At 40.3% G+C, this 23,116-nt stretch overlaps 1 protein-coding gene across 1 annotated transcript; it reads right to left on the reverse strand.

Annotated features, from left to right (window-relative positions):
- Positions 1-8,732: 8,732 nt before the first annotated feature.
- Positions 8,733-19,894, reverse strand: LOC139538408 (chondroitin sulfate synthase 2-like). The gene is made up of 4 exons (XM_071340399.1): positions 19,222-19,894; positions 17,040-17,604; positions 11,134-11,316; positions 8,733-10,391 (listed from the first exon to the last, which is right to left on the reverse strand). Exons 1-4 carry the CDS (start codon positions 19,509-19,511, stop codon positions 9,129-9,131), a joined length of 2,301 nt encoding a protein of 766 aa, XP_071196500.1. The 5' UTR covers positions 19,512-19,894; the 3' UTR covers positions 8,733-9,128.
- Between the last annotated feature and the right edge of the window lie 3,222 nt (positions 19,895-23,116).

The following is a 23,116-nucleotide window of genomic DNA, read 5'->3' on the forward strand; positions in this document are numbered from 1 at the left end:
TCTATTGTTAATTCACTTATTTTGTTCTTGCTTTGTTCTTGAGCTCTAAGGAGCTTGGCTGTCAGGTATTTTTATTTACATTTGCCATTTGGGACGCAAACGTTGAGTTTGAATTCTTCAGGTAAACTGTTCCCTGTGGGAGGAGAAAGTCCAAGGATCTATGTAAAATGGAGTGCAAAATAATGACATACAATTTGCTTCCAGCTGCACTATAGTTAGGTGGTTTCACAGCATGCCTGAGGGTAGTATGTATGAGGCCCTTACATCTTCTATACATACAATTTAGCATTTTTCACTGTTTCTTCCCAAACAAACTTAAAATAATACTTTTGTCCTATAGACAAAGTATTCTGAACAAAAATACTGTATACATGCAACGTGCAACAATTTCAACGATTTTACTGAGTTACAGTTCATATAAGGAAATCGGTCAATTTAAATTAATTAATCAGGCCCTAATCTATGGATTTCACATGACTGGGCAGGGGCACAACCATGGGTGGGCCTGGGAGGGCATAAGCCCACCCACTGGGGAGCCAGGCCAAGCCAATCAGAATCAGTTTTTCCCCACAAAAGGGCTCTTATTACAGACAGAAATACTACTCAGTTTCATCAGCTGTCTGGGTGGCTGGTCTCAGACGATCCTGCAGGTGAAGAAGCCAGATGTGGAGGTCCTGGGCTGGTGTGGTTACATGTGGTCTGTGGTGAGTTGGATATGCTGCAAAATTCTCTACAATTACGTTGGAGGCGGCTTATGGTAGAGAAATGAACATTAAATTCTCTGACAATAGCTCTGGTGGATATTCCTGCAGTCAGCATGCCAATTGCACACTCCCTCAAAACTTGAGATATCTGTGGCATTGTGTTTGGACAAAACTGCACATTTTAGAGGCCTTTTATTGTCCCCAGCGCAAGGTGCACCTGTGCAATGATCATGCTGTTTAATCATCTTCTTGATATGCCACATCTGTCAAGTGGATGGATTATCTTGGCAAAGGAGAAATGCACACTAACAGGGATGTAAACAAATTTGTGCACAAAATTTTAGAGAAATAACCTTTTTGTGCGTATGGAACATTTCAGGGATCTTTTACTTCAGCTCATGAAACATGGGACTAACACTTTACATGTTGCATTTTGTAATTTTGTTCAGTATAAATAGGAAGGATAAGATATACAGAATATACCAAATATAATATAGTGTATTGGCTTTGAAACTTGTGCAGTTTTAAACATATACAGTGGGGAGAACAAGTATTTGATACACTGACAATTTTGCAGGTTTTCCTACTTACAAAGCATGTAGAGGTCTGTAATTTTTATCATAGGTACACTTCAACTGTGAGAGAAGGAATCTAAAACAAAAATCCAGAAAATCACATTGTATGATTTTTAAGTAATTAATTTGCATTTTATTGCATGACATAAGTATTTGATACATCAGAAAAGCAGAACTGAATATTTGGTACAGAAACCTTAGTTTGCAATTACAGAGATCATACGTTTCCTGTAGTTCTTGACCAGGTTTGCACACACTGCAGCAGGGATTTTGGCCCACTCCTCCATACAGACCTTCTCCAGATCCTTCAGGTTTCGGGGCTGTCGCTGGGCAATACGGACTTTCGGCTCCCTCCAAAGATTTTCTATTGGGTTCAGGTCTGGAGACTGGCTAGGCCACTCCAGGACCTTGAGATGCTTCTTACGGAGTCACTCCTTAGTTGCCCTGGCTGTGTGTTTCGGTTCGTTGTCATGCTGGAAGACCCAGCCACGACCCATCTTCAATGCTCTTACTGAGGGAAGGAGGTTGTTGGTCAAGATCTCGCGATACATGGCCCCATCCATCCTCCCTTCAATACGGTGCAGTCGTCCTGTCCCCTTTGCAGAAAAGCATCCCCAAAGAATGATGTTTCCACCTCCATGCTTCACGGTTGGGATGGTGTTCTTGGGGTTGTACTCATCCTTCTATTCCTCCAAACACGGCGAGTGGAGTTTAGAGCAAAAAGCTCTATTTTTGTCTCATCAGACCACATGACCTTCTCCCATTCCTCCTCTGGATCATCCAGATGGTCATTGGCAAACTTCAGACGGGCCTGGACATGCGCTGGCTTGAGCAGGGGGACCCTGCGTGCGCTGCAGGATTTTAATCCATGACGGCGTAGTGTGTTACTAATGGTTTTCTTTGAGACTGTGGTCCCAGCTCTCTTCAGGTCATTGACCAGGTCCTGCCGTGTAGTTCTGGGCTGATCCCTCACATTCCTCATGATCATTGATGCCCCACGAGGTGAGATCTTGCATGGAGCCCCAGACCGAGGGTGATTGACCGTCATCTTGAACTTCTTCCATTTTCTAATAATAGTGCCAACAGTTGTTGCCTTCTCACCAAGCTGCTTGGCTATTGTCCTGTAGCCCATCCCAGCCTTGTACAGGTCTACAATTTATCCCTGATGTCCTTACACAGCTCTCTGGTCTTGGCCATTGTGGAGAGGTTGGAGTCTGTTTGATTGAGTGTGTGGACAGGTGTCTTTTATACAGGTAACGAGTTCAAACAGGTGCAGTTAATACAGGTAATGAGTGGAGAACAGGAGGGCTTCTTAAAGAAAAACTAACAGGTCTGTGAGAGCCGGAATTCTTACTGGTTGGTAGGTGATCAAATACTTATGTCATGCAATAAAATGCAAATTAATTACTTAAAAATCATACAATGTGATTTTCTGGATTTTTGTTTTAGATTCCGTCTCTCACAGTTGAAGTGTACCTATGATAAAAATGACAGACCTCTACATGCTTTGTAAGTAGGAAAACCTGCAAAATCGGCAGTGTATCAAATACTTGTTCTCCCCACTGTAAGTAACTTGGTCTTTCACATGTTTGATAAACATCCGACATTTGGCTGAATGATTGTGCTCTTTTGCTGACGCCTAAAGGACAACATTAGCTTTGCTGACTCCACTGCCTCCCAAATGTAATGCCCCGCTCACCATTTCTACTGTACATGCTAGTTCATTACCAAACCACACATTTTAAAAAAGGAACTAAGACAAAATGTTCACACTTTAGTTCTTTATTTCATCATTACAATAATTCACAGTTCATTGAGGATTTCAGTATACCATTGAGTCTTGTATCTACACAATAATGATGTACTCAGTAATATGACATTCAAAATGTTTGTAACAGAAGATTTACCAATGATTATTTCATTTTCCATTTGTAGGTAGGAAATGTTCTGCGGTTGCTTGTTTTGTAACGGATATCCTATAGACGGGGGAAAAACATAATTTACAGTTTGTGCAGTACACAGGACCTTTTAATATAGGTCTGGACAGACTTGGGTCAGCTGCTTTATGGGGAGGATATGGATTGAACTTCCAAGTGGTCACTGTTTCTCAATTAGATTAATAATGAGTTAGGTTAACACTACCATTAGAAACATACTATAGTACACTGGACACTTCAAATAACTGAATCCAATACTTGCACTGGTAGTAAACAGAGAATAGTCAACCGTGAAAAATGCAAAGCGGGAAATGTCGATTACGCCATCGCCTCACCTAAACAAAGCTAATAACTGAAGATTTGTCGTAACAATTAGAAGACATACCATGGCATTGTTGAACACTCCTTCCAGATTGGCTCAAAGGGCATTCTAGATTGGGCATTATTTGCCTTTATAAACTGGGTGGTTCGAGCCCTAAATGCCGATTGGCTGACAGCCGTGGTATATCACGGGTATGACAAAACATTTATTTTTAATGCTCTAATGACGTTGGTAACCAGTTTATAATAGCAATAAGGCACCTCGGGTGTTTGTGGTATATGGCCAATATACCACAGCTAAGGGCTGTATCCAGGCACTCCAAAAGCCATGGTATATTGGCCATATACCACACCCCCTCATGACTTATTGCTTAAATAACACATGCTATCTTTGCACGGTAGAATTCAATGGCTATAGCTCATTTTTACATGTTTTTTAGTTGCTTTTGAAAGCAAAAGTCAAATTGAAAACAGTATTGGTATTGTTGAATTCGATTTTCATAATAACAAGCTAGGCCTGATTGGTTTGGTTAGCTAAACTAGCAAGTCTGTTTGGTGACCATGGCAACTAGCCTTCTAGTAAACTTGCTAGCTACTTCAGTGGATGTTGAACACATTTCTAGTGGCAAATGTGTTAAATTATAGCCATGGTATAAAAGGGATAATCAACTCGGGGCTCTATGCATTCTCTGGAAAATAATGCAACTCCGTGGAAGGTCACACCTTCCACGTTGTTCATTATTTTTCATAGAACGCATAGCCCCTCGTGGATTATCCCTTACATATTATATTTACACACATCAGATACAAGGGAAACAATGGAAATCTCTATTTGAGCTTCATCATTCTGAATTTGCATAATGTATTATAATCTCAAATGGTCTCTAGCAAAATAGGCATGCATATGAAGCATTTTGGATGCAATTACAAAACATCTTGGAAAATCATATACGGTGCTTCCAGAAAGTATTCATACCCCTTAAATTATTCCACATTTTCTTGTGTTACACTGAATTCAAAATTGAATAATTTCTTTGAAATTAAATACAGAAATATCTCAATTACATAAGTATTCACACCCCTGAGTCAATACTTTGTAGAAGCGCCTTTGGCAGTGATTACAACTGCGAGTCTTTCTGGATAAGTCTCTAAGAGCTTTCCACACCTGGATTTTGCAACATTTTTCCATTATTCTTTTCAAAATTCTTCAAGCTCTGTCAAATTGGTTGTTGATCATTGCTAGATAACAATTTTCATTGTTAAATCTACTTTTTTTGGTTGTCTTAAGTAAATAAACTAACTCGGCAACTAAGGAACATTCCCTGTCTTGTTGGTAAGCAACTTCAGCGTAAATTTGGCCTTGTGTTTTAGGTTATTGTCCTGCTGAAAGGTGAATTAATCTCCCAGTGTCAGGTGGAAAGCAGACTGAACCAAGTTTTCCTCTAGGATTTTGCCTGTACTTAGCTCCATTCCGTTTCTTTTTTATCCAGAAAAACTCCCCAGTCCTTAACAATTACAAGCATACCCATAACATGATGCAGCCACCACTATGCTTGAAAATATGGATGGTGGTACTCAATAATGTGTTTTATTAGATTTGCCCTAAACATGACTCTTTGTATTCAGGACAAAAAGTGAATTGCTTTGCCACATTTTTTGTAGTATTACTTTAGTGCCTTATTACAAACAGGATGCCTGTTTTTAAATAGTTTTTCTGTACAGGCTTCCTTTTCACTCAATTAGGCTAGTATTGTGGAGTAACTACATTGTTGATCCATCCTCAGTGTTTTCCTATCACAGCCATTTTAAAGTCACCATTGGCTTCATGGTGAAATCCCTTAGCAGTTTCCTTCCTCTCCAGCAACTGAGTTAGGAAGGACGGCTGTATCTTTTGAGTGACTGGCTGTATTGATACACCATCCAAAGTGTAATTAGCGAGTCATTGGAAAACCTCCCACATCTTTGTGGTTGAATCTGTGTTTGAAATTCACTACTCGACTGAGGGAAGTTACATATAATTAATTGTATGTGTGGGGTACAGAGATGAGGTAGAATTCAAAAATTGTTTAACACTATTATTGCACACAGAATGAGTCCATGCAACTTTTGTGATTCGTTAAGCACATTTTTACTCCTGAACTTATTTATGCTTGCCATAACACAGGGGTTGAATACTTATTGACTTTTCCTTCCTTTCTAAAATGTTCTACAAACCAAAGTCCACGTTGACATTATGGGGTATTGTGTGTAGATCAGTTACACAAAAGTAAAAGGGTGTGAATACTTTCTGAAGGCACTGTACATGTAAAATGTAGATTTACAAGGGCATTTGGTTGTTTCTTTTTACTATGTATTCATTTCATGATAGAGTCAGTGTCCATAGTGTTTCTTTCAGTATAATACAATACAAATCAAATCTTAAAAATGTAGTGTATTCATTTATACACAATACAGTAATGTCAGTTAAGTCTTAAAAAAGGTACTGTAGACTCAGTGAAAGGACATAGATGCACAAAGTCAACAACATAGTGGGTCAACTTCCGCAACAAATAAGAGCTTGAAGCGCGAGGCTACAATTTCTCAGCAGTTTCGGTCCCGTACCAACCCATACACATGCGCAGATACTGTGTGTGACTGTATGAGAACGAAGTCTTGCTTCTCATCGCAACATCTGCGCTGCTGCTCGTTGCAACGTCATTTCACTGTCTACCTTTAATGTAGGCCATGTCACATTCAGTGTTACAAAGGATATTGGCTTGGTATAAGCTTTATAAATATAACTTTAGAACATATTCTCAATTTGCAACACATGTCAAACAAATATAATCCCGGTCCTTGAATGGACAGTTATAATTTGTTCATATATATATAATCTATACAGTATTGCACATATTTTACTTCTCAGGTTACTGGTACCTGCTGCACCCACTCAAAAGGCCTCTGTTTGCACAATACTGAGTGGAAATTGCAGTGTACAGCTATTTGCTTGATGCCAAACTATTACATATTGAGGGCTACAATGTGGTACCATGTAAATGTATATATACAATAATTATAATAATAATAGTGATTATTATTATAACTTGGCAGAAATGTTGCAGGGAAATGTCAATACCAATGGGATTTCAAACTATGTACAGTTGAAGTCGGAAGTTTACATACACTTTTACAACCACTCCACAAATTTCTTAAACTATAGTTTTGTCAAGTTTGTCAGGACATCTACATGACACAAGTCATTTTTCCAACAATTGTTTACAGGCAGATTATTTCACTTATAACTCACTGTATCACAATTCCAGTGGGTCAGAAGTTTACATACACAAAGTTCACTGTGCCTTTAAACAGCGTGGAAAATTCCAGAAAATGATGTCATGGCTTTAGAAGCTTCTAATAGGCTAATTGACATAAGTTGAGTCAATTGGAGGTGTACCTGTGGATGTATTTCAAGGCCTACCTTCAAACTCAGTGCCTCTTTGCTTGACATCATGGGAAAATTAAAATAAATCAGCCAAGACTTCAGAAAATAATGTGTAGACCTCCACAAGCCTGGTTGTGCTCCAAAACTGCCATACAACCGCCCGACTACGGTTTTACTGCTCCAAAAACACCATAAAAAAGCCAGACTACGGTTTGCAACTGCACATGGGGACAAAGATTGTACTTTTTGGAGAAATGTTCTCTGGTCCGATGAAACAAAAATAGAACTGTTTGGCCATAATGACCATCGTTATGTTTGGAGGAAAAAGGGGGAGGCTTGCAAGCCGTAGAACACCATCCCAACCGTGAAGCATGGGGGTGGCAGAATCATGTTGTGGGGGTGCTTTGCTGCAGGAGGGTCTGGTGCACTTCACAAAATAGAGTGCATCATGAGGAAAGAAAATGATGTGGATATATTGAAGCAACATCTCAAGACATCAGTCAGGAAGTTAAAGCTTGGTCGCAAATGAGTCTTCCAAATGGACAATGACCCCAAGCATATTTTCAAAGTTGTGGCTAAAGGGCAACAAAGTCAAGGTATTGGAGTGGCCAGCACAAAGCCCTGACCTCAATCCTATAGAAAATTTGTGGGCAGAGCTGAAAAAGCGTGTGTGAGCAAGAAGGCAAACAAACCTGACTCAGTTACACCAGCTCTGTCAGGAGGAATGGGCCAAAATTCACCCAACTTTTTGTGGGAAGCTTGTGGAAGGCTACCTGAAACGTTTGACCCAAGTTAAACAATTTATAGGCAATGCTACCAAATACTAATTGAGTGTTGTAAACTTCTGACCCACTGGGAATGTGATGAAAGAAATAAAAGCTGAAATGAATCATTCTCTCTACTATTATTCTGACATTTCACATTCATAAAATAAAAGTGGTGATCCTAACTGACCTAAGACAGGGAATTTTTACTAGGACTAAATGTCAGGAATTGTGAAGAACTGAGTTTAAATGTATTTGGCTAAGGTGTATGTAAACTTCGGACTTCAACTGTATATCTTCAGGTATATTCTGATGGAATAGAAATGTAATAACATTCATGTTACAGCGTTGACGACCAATGTATACATTACAAACCACAATCCTGATTGCCCTCAATAACTACATTCTTAAATTCAACTGATTTGAAATTGCTACTTTAATATATTGAGATCACATTTGAGTGTGTAACATACTGAAACCATCAACTTGTGTGAACTAGTCCAGTCACAAAGTTGGCCTCTCAGTTATTTTCAAGGACTCTCCAGCAATATGGTCAGAGAAACATACAGTATCTAACCGCGTATTCAGAGGGGTGAAATGTTTAGAGTGTTGCAGATAGAAATGTAACAGATAAAGATGACATGATTTCCTATTCTAAATAACAGACAACCATATGTTTTTTTTTATTTTTTAAAGAATGTGTAATGCTGCAGCCTCCTAAAGAGACCCTACAGGCTAGTTTTCTACCCCACCTATGGGGACCTACAGTACCGACACATTATTGTCCAATCCTCTTAGCCTAACAGTAATCTCATGCTGCATCTGATTACGTCAGTACCATAAATCTTTCATCCGTTTAACGTCTTTGAGTAGAGTGAATCTATATTTCAGATGCCAGCTTACACATTAAAATATGAAATGTGTAGTGTGGAACTATGAGGCCTCAAATATTGATAAATGAATACATGTAAATCTACTTTTTTTGCTTGACATGACAATGGACATGAAAATACAAGAGGACCGACAGACATTAAAAAGGCACATATTGAGATGTGCTTTAGTAGTGATTACTAAACTGCAAAGGACCAAGTATCAAAAGCTGTGCAGGTTTAAAGCCATACCCTTGAGAGCAACATCAAATGTATGTAGAACTTTTCTAATATATAAAAAAATATTGATATAGGCATCCCTGCATGACCACCAAATCAAAGGTTTAAAATACTTTCAATGTTCAAAACAAACCCATTTGGTTCCAGCATGGTTTTTTGTATTCAGTAAAAAAACTAAATATTTTAGGAATGTACTGCATTAGTTTTGAAACAGACATGCACACATTCACACGCACGCAAACACACAAACATGCAATCACACACACATTCTAGGTGAAGTTTCTAAGGGGGGTGTGATCAAGTGCTATTTCCTTGCTCTTGTTCAAATAACAGCATGGCGAGCTGGGAACGGGCTCCCAGGCCATCCAGGTTGCTCTGGACACACCTGTGGTAGATGTCCTCACTTAGCCGAGGGTTACAGGCCTGGTGGCGGTACTTCTGGTGCAAGGCTGGCTCCACAGCCCTGAACACATGCAGGGTTGAGTACCTGACAAACATATCGTAGATATCCAAGGTCTCCAGGATCTCCTCGTTCTCCTGCACGTCGGAGGCCATGCGCGTGCGCGTCGCCATGTAGTCAGTGTTATAGAAGCACGCCTCCTCGAACGAACTGCGGTCAAAGTGTCCGGCGTCCTTGACCAGGTCTACTGCGGGTGGGGGCTCCTGGTTGTGGAAGGCGATGTCTGGGTTGTAGTCCTGGAAGTGGATTGGGAAGAACACCTGCCAGTTGTTGATGGAGTTCATGCGACAACGGTTGAGGAACTCGGAGTTGACGTTGGTGTTGACGTTCGCGATGAAGAACAGAGTGTCTACTGGGTGCTTCTTCGAGATGATGTCCATGAATTTGATTTGAGAGGGGGTTTCGGTCTTGACACTTATCCACGGGATCTTCACTGTTGGATACTTGCGTTCGTAGGCATTGATCTGGGTTTTAACACTGGCGAAGATGTCATTCTGGTTGACCTGCTGGGCCTCGAATGGGTCGTAGATGAACAGGAAAGTCAAGATGGCGTTTTCACTGGTCTCAAACGAATTTGCGGCAAACACTTCAAGAAAATGGTTGACGTAATCTCGATCCTGAACGTTCAGCGGTAAGATGATGTGAACTCTGGTGGCCTCTGTGACATAAGGCATGGGGATGATCTCGATGCGACTCAGGGGACGCACCAGGTGGACCCTCTTGGTGATGGAGCGACTGTGGCCTTTCTGGTTGACTACCTCCAGCTGCAGGTCCAGGGTGTACTCCATGCCCCGAGTGGGGTCGAAGCGCCGGTAGCCGTTGATCAGCTGCTGCTTCTTCAAGTGGAGGACAGGCTTGTACTTCTTGTTCAGCTCCCCCATGGCTATCTCGATGACGTCGGCCACGTCCAAACGATCAATACCGCGCAGTTCACACTTGGGGAAGCCGTCGATGCACGAATACACCTGTTCCTCTGTGAAGTAGTCCCATCGAAGGACCTCAAAGCGAGACTTGGGCTCAAAGGGAGGATTGATCCCAATGGGCCACTGGGCGCTCCGGTTGCCATCATAAGCCACTTCACTCACCTTCTTTATCTCCGTCTGTGGATACAGATGTAAAGAAATAAAATACCTCTGTAAAGTCAAAACCTGACAGTGAGTATGTTTACATGCACACTAATAACTTGATATTAAACTGATTATGGCAACAGGCCGAGTATGGCATTAGTCATGTAAACACCTTACTCTGCTTATCTTAATCGGCGTACGGTCATAATCGAAGTAAGCACACGCCGATTAAAACACCTGGTATTTGATCTGGTGCATGTGCATAAACAACGCACGCTTCCTTCTTTCCCGCGAGTGAAGTGAGTTCGGAAAAACTGAAAGTATGGATCTTAGAAATAGTTTTCACATACAAACGTTATATATCCAAACTCGGAATCAAATAGGCTTGGTCGCTTGATTTTGAATGCCGATTTTCTGCATTTATCAAATGATTTCAGATGTGCCCTTGTAAACAGGATTATTATGGAAATAGTTATTCTTGCAAAGCATGTAAATAATTAAAATCAAACTATTATATTAAATCTGACTATTCACAATATTCGATTATCACAATAATTGTGTGCATGTAACTATACTCAGTGATACTGTATGGCTACAATTAAAAGCTGGTTATGTTCAACCAAGACAGCTGAGTCATTCACAAAACAAACATTGTACTGAAATAAATAAGCCTTCAGCGCTTGATGTTCAATTAAAACAGACAGGGAGACAGACTACAGTCAGTGTTCACTGAACAGAGGATGTTTTGTGGTGTTCAGGTTTAGACTGTTTTCACCTGCAGCTTCTTAATCTCATCGTATGTCCTCTGCAGTTCGATCTCAGTGAAGTGCTTGTGTACTCTGTACATCTGCTCAGGGTCAGACACCGGGTGGACAGTGAAGGCCTTTTTAAACTGCATATTGTCCTCCTTACTCGGATCTGAGTTCTTGCCCATCTCGTAATGGTAGTACTGCAGCCCCTGAAAACAAAGATCGACATACATTTAGCAAAGTGGGAATTGGGTGAAAACAAAAAGACTGAGTTATACATTTTTGGGCTGTATTTCAACAAACCTAATGCAATGTAAATCTTAGTGCTGGCGGTAGCGCTAATGGTCTAGGGGTGTGTCAGAAATATTTTAGCTATTTTCACAGTTGGAATTATGGGCGCAGTAGCTGGCGGTGGCGAGAAAGGGCTGGGTTTTGATTAATAAATAAGTTGTAGGTGTGTTGAGGCCAATCAGAACATGCTCCAGGGATAAATATGTGGTTGCTTCAAGTTGTGTATATTTCCGTTTTTTTATGTCTTGCATTGTCATCAACTTCAATTTGAATGTTAGTCCGTTATAGCCTAGTTTGTTAAATAGCCTACAGAACATTTTTTTAATGTAGGCCTATCCTATCTTTGCTAAATATCTTGAGCATGTTTGCAGTCCACATTGTTCTATGTAATTGCAAGAGTTCAACATTGTTTAACATAGCATTCACACCGATATAGGGGCTAGGCCTATGTAAATTACATTATTTTTGCCATGTCTGAGCCATGGACATGCCAAACGCTGTACATAAACAAGATTAAAGTCACTATGGATATGGCTGAAAAAAATTAATTATAATCAAAACTAAAACAACTTGTTTTAAATAGGCTGTTAAAATATAGTACATACACCAGACAATGTAGACTATGGTAGGTTTTACGCACATCCATACTTTTCACAGGAGCCAATATAAAGAGAAAGGGGGAATGTCCACTCCGTTATAGGCTACTGCTCCTAAACATAATGTTTTATAAAAAATCATGGAAGGATCATACAGATCGCATTTGCACTTCTCCAGGAATAGCAGACAGCTTCTAAATTGCATTGCATGTGAGCCATGGATGTTCTCAACTATAAAGCCAAGGATGGTGAATCATTCTAAAAAAGTTCAGGTTTTAATCAAATGAAATGGAAAACAAGCAGTTGTTACAGGAAAATAACGTAAATGTTTCTAAATACGAGGGTCACCGGCATCATCTCATCTCTTGTTTCTGATGGGCATATGGACACTTGTACATGGAGGGGGTTTAAGGCACAATCAAAATAATAAAATGGGAGCTGGCTGAAATAATGATCAAAAGGTGATCAGGTGATCTGCTCACTGTTTTGCTGCTCCCAAACGTGATCTTTTAGTAATGCTTTGGGGATTCACATTTATTTCAAAACAGTCTCACGAGCCAAATCCTTTTTCCATAGGCTGCTACTTGGCGAATGCATTGGGCAGGACAAAAAAAACAAACAGCCTTCATTGGGGGAGGGGACGCTATGTTTGGTTCTGAATCAAATTAAACTAAATGGGAAAGAACATTTTAATAATTTTAACCCCCTTTATCTCCCAAATTTCATGATTACGATCTTGTCTCATCGCTGCGACTCCCCAACGGGCTCAGGAGAGGCAAAGGTTGAGTCATACATCCTATGAAACAAGACCCACCAAGCTTCTTAACACCCACTCGCTTAACCCGGAAGCCAGCTGCACCAATGTGTCGGAGTACACACTATTCAACTGAAGTCAGCCTGCTGGCGCCCGGCCCCCACAAGGAGTCGCTAGAGCGTGATGAGACAAGTAAAGCCCCCCCAGCCAAACCCTCCCCTAACCCGGACGACGCTGGGCCAATTGTGCACCGCCCTATGGGACTCCCAGTCAAACCCCAGGCTGTAGTTACGCCGCAACACAGTGCCTTCGACCGCTGCGCCACTCTGGAGGCCAGTTTTTTATGTTTTAACCTTAACAAGGGCCCCAGGACCAGTGGAAGCAAAATAGCCCCATAACAGCAAAGATCCACCACCATATTTTTTCAGTAGGTGTGGGGTTCTTTTCTGCTCATGCATTCTCATTTCACGTAACAAAAGTGTTGTCACGATACCAGAATTTTGACTTACTCTATACCATCATGATACTTGATACCAAAACAATACCACGGCAAAAAAGGCAAATTAGCAAAAGTCACAGAATGGCACATGTTCCAGACAAATAAAATCAGCTACTGCTCTGTTCAATCGTTAGGCATCTTTTGAGTTCAATATCATTACATTTGAAATATGATGTAAAAATAATAATCTGAGATTGCCATGTCTGCATTAATGAGTCAATTATACACTAAAACTATTCGACTTTATTTTGACCAATCTAACTACTTAATAACATAATGGTAATCATTTATTTGGAGTGGTAAATCTATATTGATAAACTGTGTGAATCAAGACGTAACCCAGGGCTATTAACAACACAGGTGAATGCATATTAAATAGGAGTGTGTGCATGCATTGAGTTTTTGAGCTTGTTTGCACTGATTTCATGGGGCTACAGATTACAAACAAACAATCGGTGTCCCTTCCATTTGGGACTTATTTTATTGTACTGATCAACAACATTTGCATAGAAGTAGAAATGTATTACTTTATAAAAAGTGCCCTCTCTCTCTGAAAGACCCAGTAATGATGTCATTCACAAGGCACATTCCCACAGTCAGTTGAGATCGGTGAGGGGAAGGATGTGACACAGACAAAAGTAGGCCATCTTTAGACGTGAGGGAGAAACGATTAACTGAATTAAAAGTGTTTGGTGTCAATCAGCTTTGAAATCAGCATATTTTGATTATGGCTCGCATTATCATAAACAAAGTACTAGGGTAGTGAATTGATGTTCACTTCTGCTGTAAGCTAGCAAGGAAAGTTAGCCTAAAAAAGCTGGAAGCTACCGGTATCTTCTTGCATTGTAAAGTGTTCTAGACTGTATGGACATTGTTTTGCGAATAGTAAATACGTTTCTACATATTGCATTATTCAAGTGCGTTAATTTCTATGCAGCATGAGTGGGGAGCTAAAATAATGTAGCCTAGACTCCCAGTGCTCACACTATATGGGCACATTGGCTGTGCTGCTAGACAGACAGACCTGATCCTCTCAATCAGTAAACGACATAATTGAAGAATGCAGTCAGTAAGAACAGATGAAGGATATCAAGTATCTGGAAGGATTTTAGACAAAAAGCTGTGTCGTTATCTTCGCAAGGTGAGGTATTGAAAACAAGGGTGTGAATCTTGACCCCTACCTTTTTGATTAAAAAAAAGTATAAGTTTTTAAACAAAACCATTCTCTGAGCAATTGTATTAGTATAAAATATTATAATTTCCCAATTTGTTTAGCATACAATATAGCTCAATATTTGAATTATATATTTTATAAGGTCATTTTTGCTAACCTTTATCAAGGGTGTCAATAATTTTGGACCCCACAGTATTTCTAATCATTTAAGAATATTTCTGGTAATTTTTTCAAAGATCCCTTTTCCATCTGTTTGACCAGAAATCAAAACCCTTGCCTGTTCCTAATATTTAGGATGGGAAATGGTTGAAAAAAGAATATGCCTTAATTAATTAAATATATATATAGACTTAGCTGACACCAGATTTGACGTGAACTTCTATGAACTTTACATGTTGGTTCTCATGGGTCCTTTAACCTGGACATGCCGTTATTAAAAAAACATTTCGAAATGGCTTCATAGGAAAAACACTGCTAGAATGTATGGTGTCAACAACTTAAGAGGAATCAGTGTACGAATAACACCTAAATGACCACAATAAATAATAAGACTCCACTTAATCTAAATCGACGGCCGTTAAGGATAAACACAGTACGCACGTTAAGAAGTTAACCAATTAGGAAGGGGTCGGAAGAAAAAGTGAATCCGATCTGATCAAGCTATTAAAAGAACAAAGAATTAAGTCGCATGAGCAGAGGTCACCGACCGTCGGACTGTAAAATGTGTCAACTAAACATCTCAAGAATGGCAAAGATCTACAGAATATGTCACTGCAACACATAACTGAGTAACCTTTTTTTAAATATGCTCTAACGCAGTTCTTTAGAATGTGAGTCACACTTCCAAATAACACTCTCCCGTGTTTTTTCTTCTGACCTTTCCCCTACTTCTCCCTTCATAGATAGGTCGGTCCCTGCTGGAGTCGTGCTGGCCCTGAGGCATGATGGCCAACCGTGCAGTAGTGAAACAGGCCCTCTGTTTCTGTTCCACTACAGACTCTTAAACAACATGTTTTCCTGCTCAAATGCCAGACCACAGGAGAGAAAATGGTATAGAAGTTAACATAACACAGAAAAAGGTTAAGGCACACTCAAACTGTCTTGAATTAACTACTCGTTATGTAAAAAGGTTCTAAAATAGTATTGTTATAGAATGGGGTATTGTTGGAACAAATTCAGGTGTAATGTGAAAGGGCCACACTACGAGCCAAAAAGGTTAACATACACAAATAAATTAAATCAGTGTAGTTAGTTTAAAAGGTACACAGTCTTTAAACTGTCACTTGGACAAGCGGTGTGGGTGTGACTGTGACAGGGCTCCACTGGGGCCCTGCCTGTCAGTGCAGAACAGGAGAAGCAAAGCTCCCTTTCACAGCAGAGAGGACCATCGGGGGCCACAGTGTGAAGAGAAAGACAGCCAGCCAGACAACTCTCTCTCTATAGAAAATGCAGTGTTAAAACACTGATGGATGTTATAACTATGTTTATAGCACTACTATGGTGCAACATGCCTTATTCTATAGATATCACTATTATAATTTGTATTTATTTATTTCAAGACAAATGTGGTTTGGAAATAAAGTGTTTGAACATGAGGCTGGTGGATCTTGAAAGATGGACCTTATGTTGATGTTGGAGTATACCGTCGTCAATATTTACTACACTGCTCAAAAAAATAAAGGGAAGTGTGTGCTCTAGTGTGCTCTCACACCACTAGAGTGAGAGCACTGCCAGCATTCAAAAGTGACCAAAACATCAGCCAGGAAGCATAGGAACTGAGAAGTTGTCTGTGGTCACCACCTGCAGAATCACTCCTTTTTTGGGGGTGTCTTGCTAATTGCCTATAATTTCCACCTTTTGTCTATTCCATTTGCACAACAGCATGTGAAATTTATTGTCAATCAGTGTTGCTTCCTAAGTGGACAGTTTGATTTCATAGAAGTGTGATTGACTTAGAGTTACATTGTGTTGTTTAAGTGTTCCCTTTATTTTTTTGAGCAGTGTATATTGTGTGTGTGTGTGTGTGTGTGTGTGTGTGTGTGTGTGTGTGTGTGTGTGTGTGTGTGTGTGTGTGTGTGTGTGTGTGTGTGTGTCAAGCTTTCACTGAGCAGGAACCAGCCTATTACACTAACAGATTGAGTTACATGTTAGGGGGCAGTGTAAAGTTTATGAGGCCTCATAAAGTCAGGCTCTGTTTCATCTTTTTTGGGGGAGATGCCAGTGAATGACAGTTGACTTAGGGTTTCAATTCAGAGCACATCTGAGCCAAATGCATATGTAAAATACTTAAAATGTCCACTTTGTGACTATTCCATTTGTTCTATTGTACTGGATGAACTAAATCAAGTCCCGCTCAAGTATTTCACGTATGTATTCAACCCAGGTCTGGTATGTTGACACAAGAAACATTCACTTCCTGACAAACACTTGGGGCTGCTTTCTCAGACACAGATTAAGCCTAGTCATGGACTGAAAAACACTTTGAATAGAGAATCTCTATTAAGAATGCATCTTAGTCTAGGACTAGGCCTAATCTCTTGGACAAAGGGATCATAAACCCATAGAACAGAACTCTCGCCATGGAACTTAATTGTACAAGACCATAATACATAACCTACCTCATGCTCATCCACACAGTTGGTGTTGGCATAATCAATGATGCATCTGCCCAGCCACTCGTCAGGCCTGGCGCTCAGGATGTCATTCCTACAGTTCTCCAGGAAGGGTTTGAGCCGGAGTAACAGGGTACGGGACAGAATGTATCCGAAACCACCGTAGCAGTACCTCCCCTCCATCTCCCCACCTATAAACTCCTCAGGGCTGCCCATGTAAAGCTCCCGGTCCATGCTCAGGTGAGCCACCAGCTGTTTGATCCGGTCTGCCTCTGTGTAGGTGTCGTCCTGGGCCAGATAGAACCAGTCATACTCATGGATATAGTGTTCCAAGATGTACTTGATGGTCTGGAACATGTTCCATATGAGCCTCTCGTCCCCATGGGTGACCACGAACATGCCGTGGGGCACTTTGCGGTTGCGCATGCCGGTGAAGAAGACCACAGTGTCCAGGTGGTGGCTGATGGTGCGGTTCACGGCCACTCCCAGTGTGTTGATGGTGCTTTTGGACGTCAGGATCCCTACGAAGAGGCGCTCCCGGATCCCCAGCTCTGTACTGATGTACTTAGCCCTGGAAAACATACACATTCTCATGAAGTGATTGCTGCTATGTTCAATGTGAAAAGTTAAAGCTAGAGAAACAAGCATACAAAAACGTAACATACAGAGTTATTGTCCATATATTTATACATAGTACTGCAAAGATACTAGTACTTCAATTGCAGCTCAGCATTTCAATGATTTAAGAATGAACTTTTAAAGTCTTCGTTCAACCCTTTCATGCATGTTCTTATGCTCAATACTTGCCATCATTCACACAGTAGATAAGCCCATCAGTAATTGTTTTGCTATGGTTAATTGAAGTCAAGGTCCAGTGTTCTTCTGGGATTTGATTAAGGATTGTCTGTCTTTGAAACCTGGTCATCGGACAGAGTCCAAGATTGAAGAGTCCGTACCAGAGGAGGGCCCCAGCCCAGCAGCTCAAAGCTCTATCTCATGCAATGGAGCAACCCGTCTGTGTGATCATTTGAAATACACAAACACATCTACCCAGTACATCTCTTTTACTGGCTAGCTGTCCATGAGGAGTAGGGGCAAAATGTCCTATAACCCCATGAAATGATTGAAAACAAAAAATATCTGTTTTTATATTTTTTTTTATTCAGATCAAACCAAATAGTGTTACACAGACACTGTTGTGAAGGTCATGATGAGAAAAGATCCTTGCATATTTTGTCTAATAAAATGTAGGCAGTTCTTCATGTTACAGGCTGAGCTAGTAGAGATGGGTCTCTTCAAGCTGTAGCCAAAGATAGACTCCAGCGGCAGAAGATTGTTACAGTCTTATGTCCCACCAGGGACCCAGAGGACTAAGTAAGTAAGTCATGTTACAGCACAGAATAAAGTTATAATAACATTGTATAGTTATAGTTCATCCTAAGCCATCATTATTTGCCCAAATACTGCTGAAAATAAATTAATGGTCGAGGGTACTACACCACAACAACTTGGCTGTGCATGTTACACAAGGTTAGTCAAGCACATGGTACAATGTTCAATGCAAGCCATTCTCAGAGTATTCTTCCACATACAGTAGGTAGACTATATCAATAAAACTTTTCAATAGTTTGTTATGGCCAAAAATACTGTGTGTACTCTGGTAGCTGGAGACTGAATGCCACAGATAGGGTGAAGGATGTGAAATTAGTTCAACATTTCAGGAATGTTGGCCTTTCAAAGATATTTTTGTGGGCACAATAAAAGCCTACTCCAATACTGACTGATTAATATTACATGTAATTGTGCTAATTGCCTACATAAAAAAAGCATATTGTTCATAAATTGCTATCTGATGTTGTTTAAGTGTGCTTGACATCTAATAGGTGTAGGAGTTAAAGATACTGCAAACCAATTGAAAAACTGATAAAGAAAGCTGGGGAAACAACCATGCCTAATTAACCCAGGCTCACATACTGCTGAAGGACAATTGGCAACATTGTAACGAGTTTTCCCGGGAAAACGGACAACATATCTTATAGCCTAATATCCATGCTGAAGATTTCGGGGCAATAATGGCACAGACATCACAGTCAACTGGCAAAACAAGATCTAGGCTACACTGTTGTAGCATGTTAGAAATAATAAATGTAATCTATTCCGGTTCAAACCATGATTTTTGAATCCTTACCGAAAAAGTTTATTTGGTTTGCTTTGTTGGACTGGTTTATATGGCACTATTCTTGGCTCAAAATCTTCCTCGGCGTCCACATCTTTGACCGTCGATATCGAATTGGGTCTCCTTGCTCCTTTTGAATTCCCATCTTGGGACAAACTTATTTCTTCACTCGCTTTCCCGTTGAGGAAACAAGACTCCTCCACCCAATTCACACTAAGTAAACTTAAGGTAAATCCCAAAGAAATACCGATAATAACCGGACCGATCGGCCTCAGCAGAGAAATAAACATTGAGAATCTCATTCTCAACGTTGACTATGTAGGCCCTTTCTACAGCCTACACACCGCCTAATTTAGTCGCTTTGGAAAATTATGTACATCAAACCAAATAGAAAATATTAGTAGCTGACTATATTCAAAAATTCCATCCTTCGCTACTAAAAAGACGTAGGCCTATGTAGCCTCTTTCTTAAAATTAAAGCAGGATTCTTACGTGTCAATGGTCTCTAGCTCCACCCCAATGAAACACAACCGCCAGATATGCATAAACGCATGCGTTTCCAGGACCCTTTCAGTATGCTACTGAATCACATCATTTGTTAAATAAAACCCATCAACCTCGCCCATGGCTAAATAGATCACAATACTGCGGCCTACATAAATGTTGGTTTAAATAAAGAGCTATAGAAAAGAAAATCCTCTCTTCAGCTGAAAAGCCTATTAGAGGTGCGTTGTCACACTAGAGGGCAACCTAGAGTCACATTCAATCAACCACAAAGTCCAGATTTGCGGGTTAAGACCAAACATATATATTTTTACTATAAAGTCATGGTTAATGTGTGAAATAAATCAAATATTTCGCTCCAAGACTGTTCATAAAAGAAGAAAGTTGTTTTTGACTTGACCTTGAAACCTTGGCCTGGTTTTAAGTAGGGCCTCAGGTGTCACAAAAATAAATATACAGTGCCTTCAGAAAGTATTCATACTCCTTGATTCAAAATATATATTTTTACACCCGTCTACACACAATACCCCATAATGACAAAGTGAAAACATGTTTTTAAAGATTTTTGCAGATTTATTGAAAATTAAATACAGAAATATCTCATTTAGATAAGTATTCACATTTTGCTATGACTCTCCAAATTGAACTCAGGTGCATCTTATTTATTTTTGGGGACGGGCTCATTGTAATGGCTGGAATGGAATGAATGGAAAGGATCTAACACATCAAACGTATGGAAACCACATGTTTGACTCCGTTATTGTCAATTCCATTCCAGCCATTACAATGAGCCTGTACTCCTATAGCTCCTCCGACCAGCCCCCACTGCTTGAGATGTCACTACAACATGATGGGAGTCCGTCCACCTGTGGCAAATTCAATTGTTTGGACATGTGCATGTGCACAGTTGACAGTGCATGTAAGAGCAGAAACTCTTACATGCAAGGAATTGTCTGTAGAGCTCATAGATATAATTGTGATGTGTTTTCAGACCCCTTGACTTTTCCCACATTTTCTTATGTTAGTTACAGCCTCATTCTAAAATGGATTAATAAAAAATGTACAATCTACACACAATACCACATAACGACAAAGCGAAAACAGGTTTTTAGACATTTCTGACACCTTGCTATGAGACTCGAAATTGAGCCCAGGTGCATCCTAGTTCCATTGATCATCCTTGAGATGTTTCTACAACTTGATTGGAGTCCACCTGTGGTAAATTCTATTGATTGGGCATGATTTGGAAAGGCACACACCTGTCTATATAAGGTCCCACAGTTGACAGTTCATGTCAGGGCAAAAAACTAGCCATGATGTTGAAGGAATTGTCTGTAGAGCTCTGGGACAGGATTGTGTCGGGGCACAGATCTGGGGAAGGGTACCAAAAATGTCTGCAGCATCGAAGGTCCCCAAGAACACAGCGGCCTCCATCGTTCTTAAATTAAAAAGTCTGGAACCACCAAGACTCTTCTCAGAGCTGGCCGTCCGGCCAAACGGAACAATCAGGGGAGAAGGGCCTTGGTCAGGGAGATGACCAAGAACCCGATGGTCACTCTGACAGAGCTCCATAGTTCCTCTGTGGAGATGGGAGAACCTTCCAGAAGGACAACCATCTCTGCAGCACTCCACCAATCAGGCCTTTATGGTAGTGTGGCCAGATGGAAGCAACTCCTCAGTAAAAGGCACATGACACTCCACTTTGCCAAAAGGCAGCTAAAGGACTTTCAGACCATGAGAAAGAAGATTATCTGGTCTGATGAAACTATTTGATTGAACTATTAGTCAGGATTGAGGGAAAGCAAAGTACAGAGAGATCCTTGATGAAAACCTGCTCCAGAGAGCTCAGGACCTCAGACTAGGGCGACGCTCATCCAACCTGACAGAGCTTGAGAGGATCTGCAGAGAAGAATGGGACATACTCCCCAAATACAGGTGTGCCAAGTTGTAGCATCATACTCAAGAAGACTCGAGGCTGTAATCGCTGCCAAAGGTGCTTCAACAAAGTACTGAGTAAAGGGTCTGAATACTTATTTAATGTGATATTTCAGTTATTTTATATACATTTGCCAAAAAATCTTAAAACCTGTTCTTGCATTGTCATTATGGGATATTGTGTGTAGATTGATGAGGGGGAAAAAACTATTTATTCCATTTTAGAATAAGGTTGTAACGTAACAAAATGTGGAAAAAGTCAAGGGGTCTGAATACTTTCCAAATGCACTGTATATCTAGGGAAGGGTATAAAACAATTTATTGAGTGTTGAAAGTTTCCAAGAGCATAGTGGGCTCCATCATTGGGAAATCGAAAAAATATGGAACTACCCAGACTCTGCCTAGAGCTGGTGGTCCGATACAGACATACCCAAGATCATTTATGGCTGTAATCACCGCCAAAGGTGCTTCTACAAAGTATTGACTAAGGGGTGTGAATACTTATGTCAATATATTTCTGTATTTCATTTTCAATAAATTTGCAAACATTTCTTAAAACATGTTTTCACTTTGTCATTATGGGGTATTTGCAGATGGGTGAGAAAAAATATATTTAATACATTTTTAATTCAGGCTGTAACACAACAAAATGTGAAGCAAGTCAAGGGGTATGAATACTTTCTGGAGGCCTACAAATACTGACAATTGTTTTAAATATTGATTATATATTTCTGTATCTTAATCTGGGTCTGAGAAACTGTCCCCACGAGGCTAAATAGAGGCAGCGGCAGAGACGCAACATTTTTTGCAAAAAATAAAATACATTTTTGGGGGGGGTGCATGTTTTGCATGTTATTTTTGCATTCATTTGTCACATCAGTTTGCAAGCAAAATAGCTGCATACAAACATGGTCTCTTTTTTGAGCCAAAATGCAGGGTTTCAGCCTAGCTCAGTGCTTTCTGTGGTGGTGGGGCAGCCAGCGGATAATACAGAGTGCAGGGGTTGGTAATGTTCTCTAGTTGCACCGTGATTGGCTCAGTGTTCTGTGACTCATGGGGACACTACGTCACTGCCAAATCTAAGGCTAGAAAACTCAAGCCCCTTGGGTCCTGCCATAGAGTTACATTAGAAGTGCCCATCCAAGAAGGCGCAAGTTCATTGGCCACAGATAAAATTATGTCAAATGACATTATATCTACAGTAGCTTTGATTGGACTGATACTTTCAAAATCTTAGCTAGCAGTCATCATCATGAATCAAGTTGACAGTCTACTGGCAAATCCTTTTTAATCCTTTTCATATGAAGAGAAATTATAGATAAAACGTATCGGTGCTCATTGGCAATTGGACATAAACGTTACACAATAAGTTGGAAATCGCAAATTCAACAATGAGTGGTTTGGAAGGAATCAGTGGTTAACTGCAAGCATTGCAAAGCAATCACTAGCCTGCTATTCAGTGGAGGCT

The sequence above is a fragment of the Salvelinus alpinus genome, chromosome 14 (genome assembly GCF_045679555.1).
Source record: "Salvelinus alpinus chromosome 14, SLU_Salpinus.1, whole genome shotgun sequence".
NCBI lineage: Eukaryota > Metazoa > Chordata > Actinopteri > Salmoniformes > Salmonidae > Salvelinus > Salvelinus alpinus.

Excerpts from the sequence above, each read along its gene's own strand:
- LOC139538408 (XM_071340399.1), bottom strand. The coding sequence starts at position 19,511 with ATGAGATTCTCAATGTTTATTTCTCTGCTGAGGCCGATCGGTCCGGTT. Across the intron at positions 11,317-17,039 it reads ACTGTGTGGATGAGCATGAG|GGGCTGCAGTACTACCATTA; the intron begins GTAGGTTATGTA and ends CTTTGTTTTCAG. Across the intron at positions 10,392-11,133 it reads ATGAGATTAAGAAGCTGCAG|ACGGAGATAAAGAAGGTGAG; the intron begins GTGAAAACAGTC and ends CTGTATCCACAG.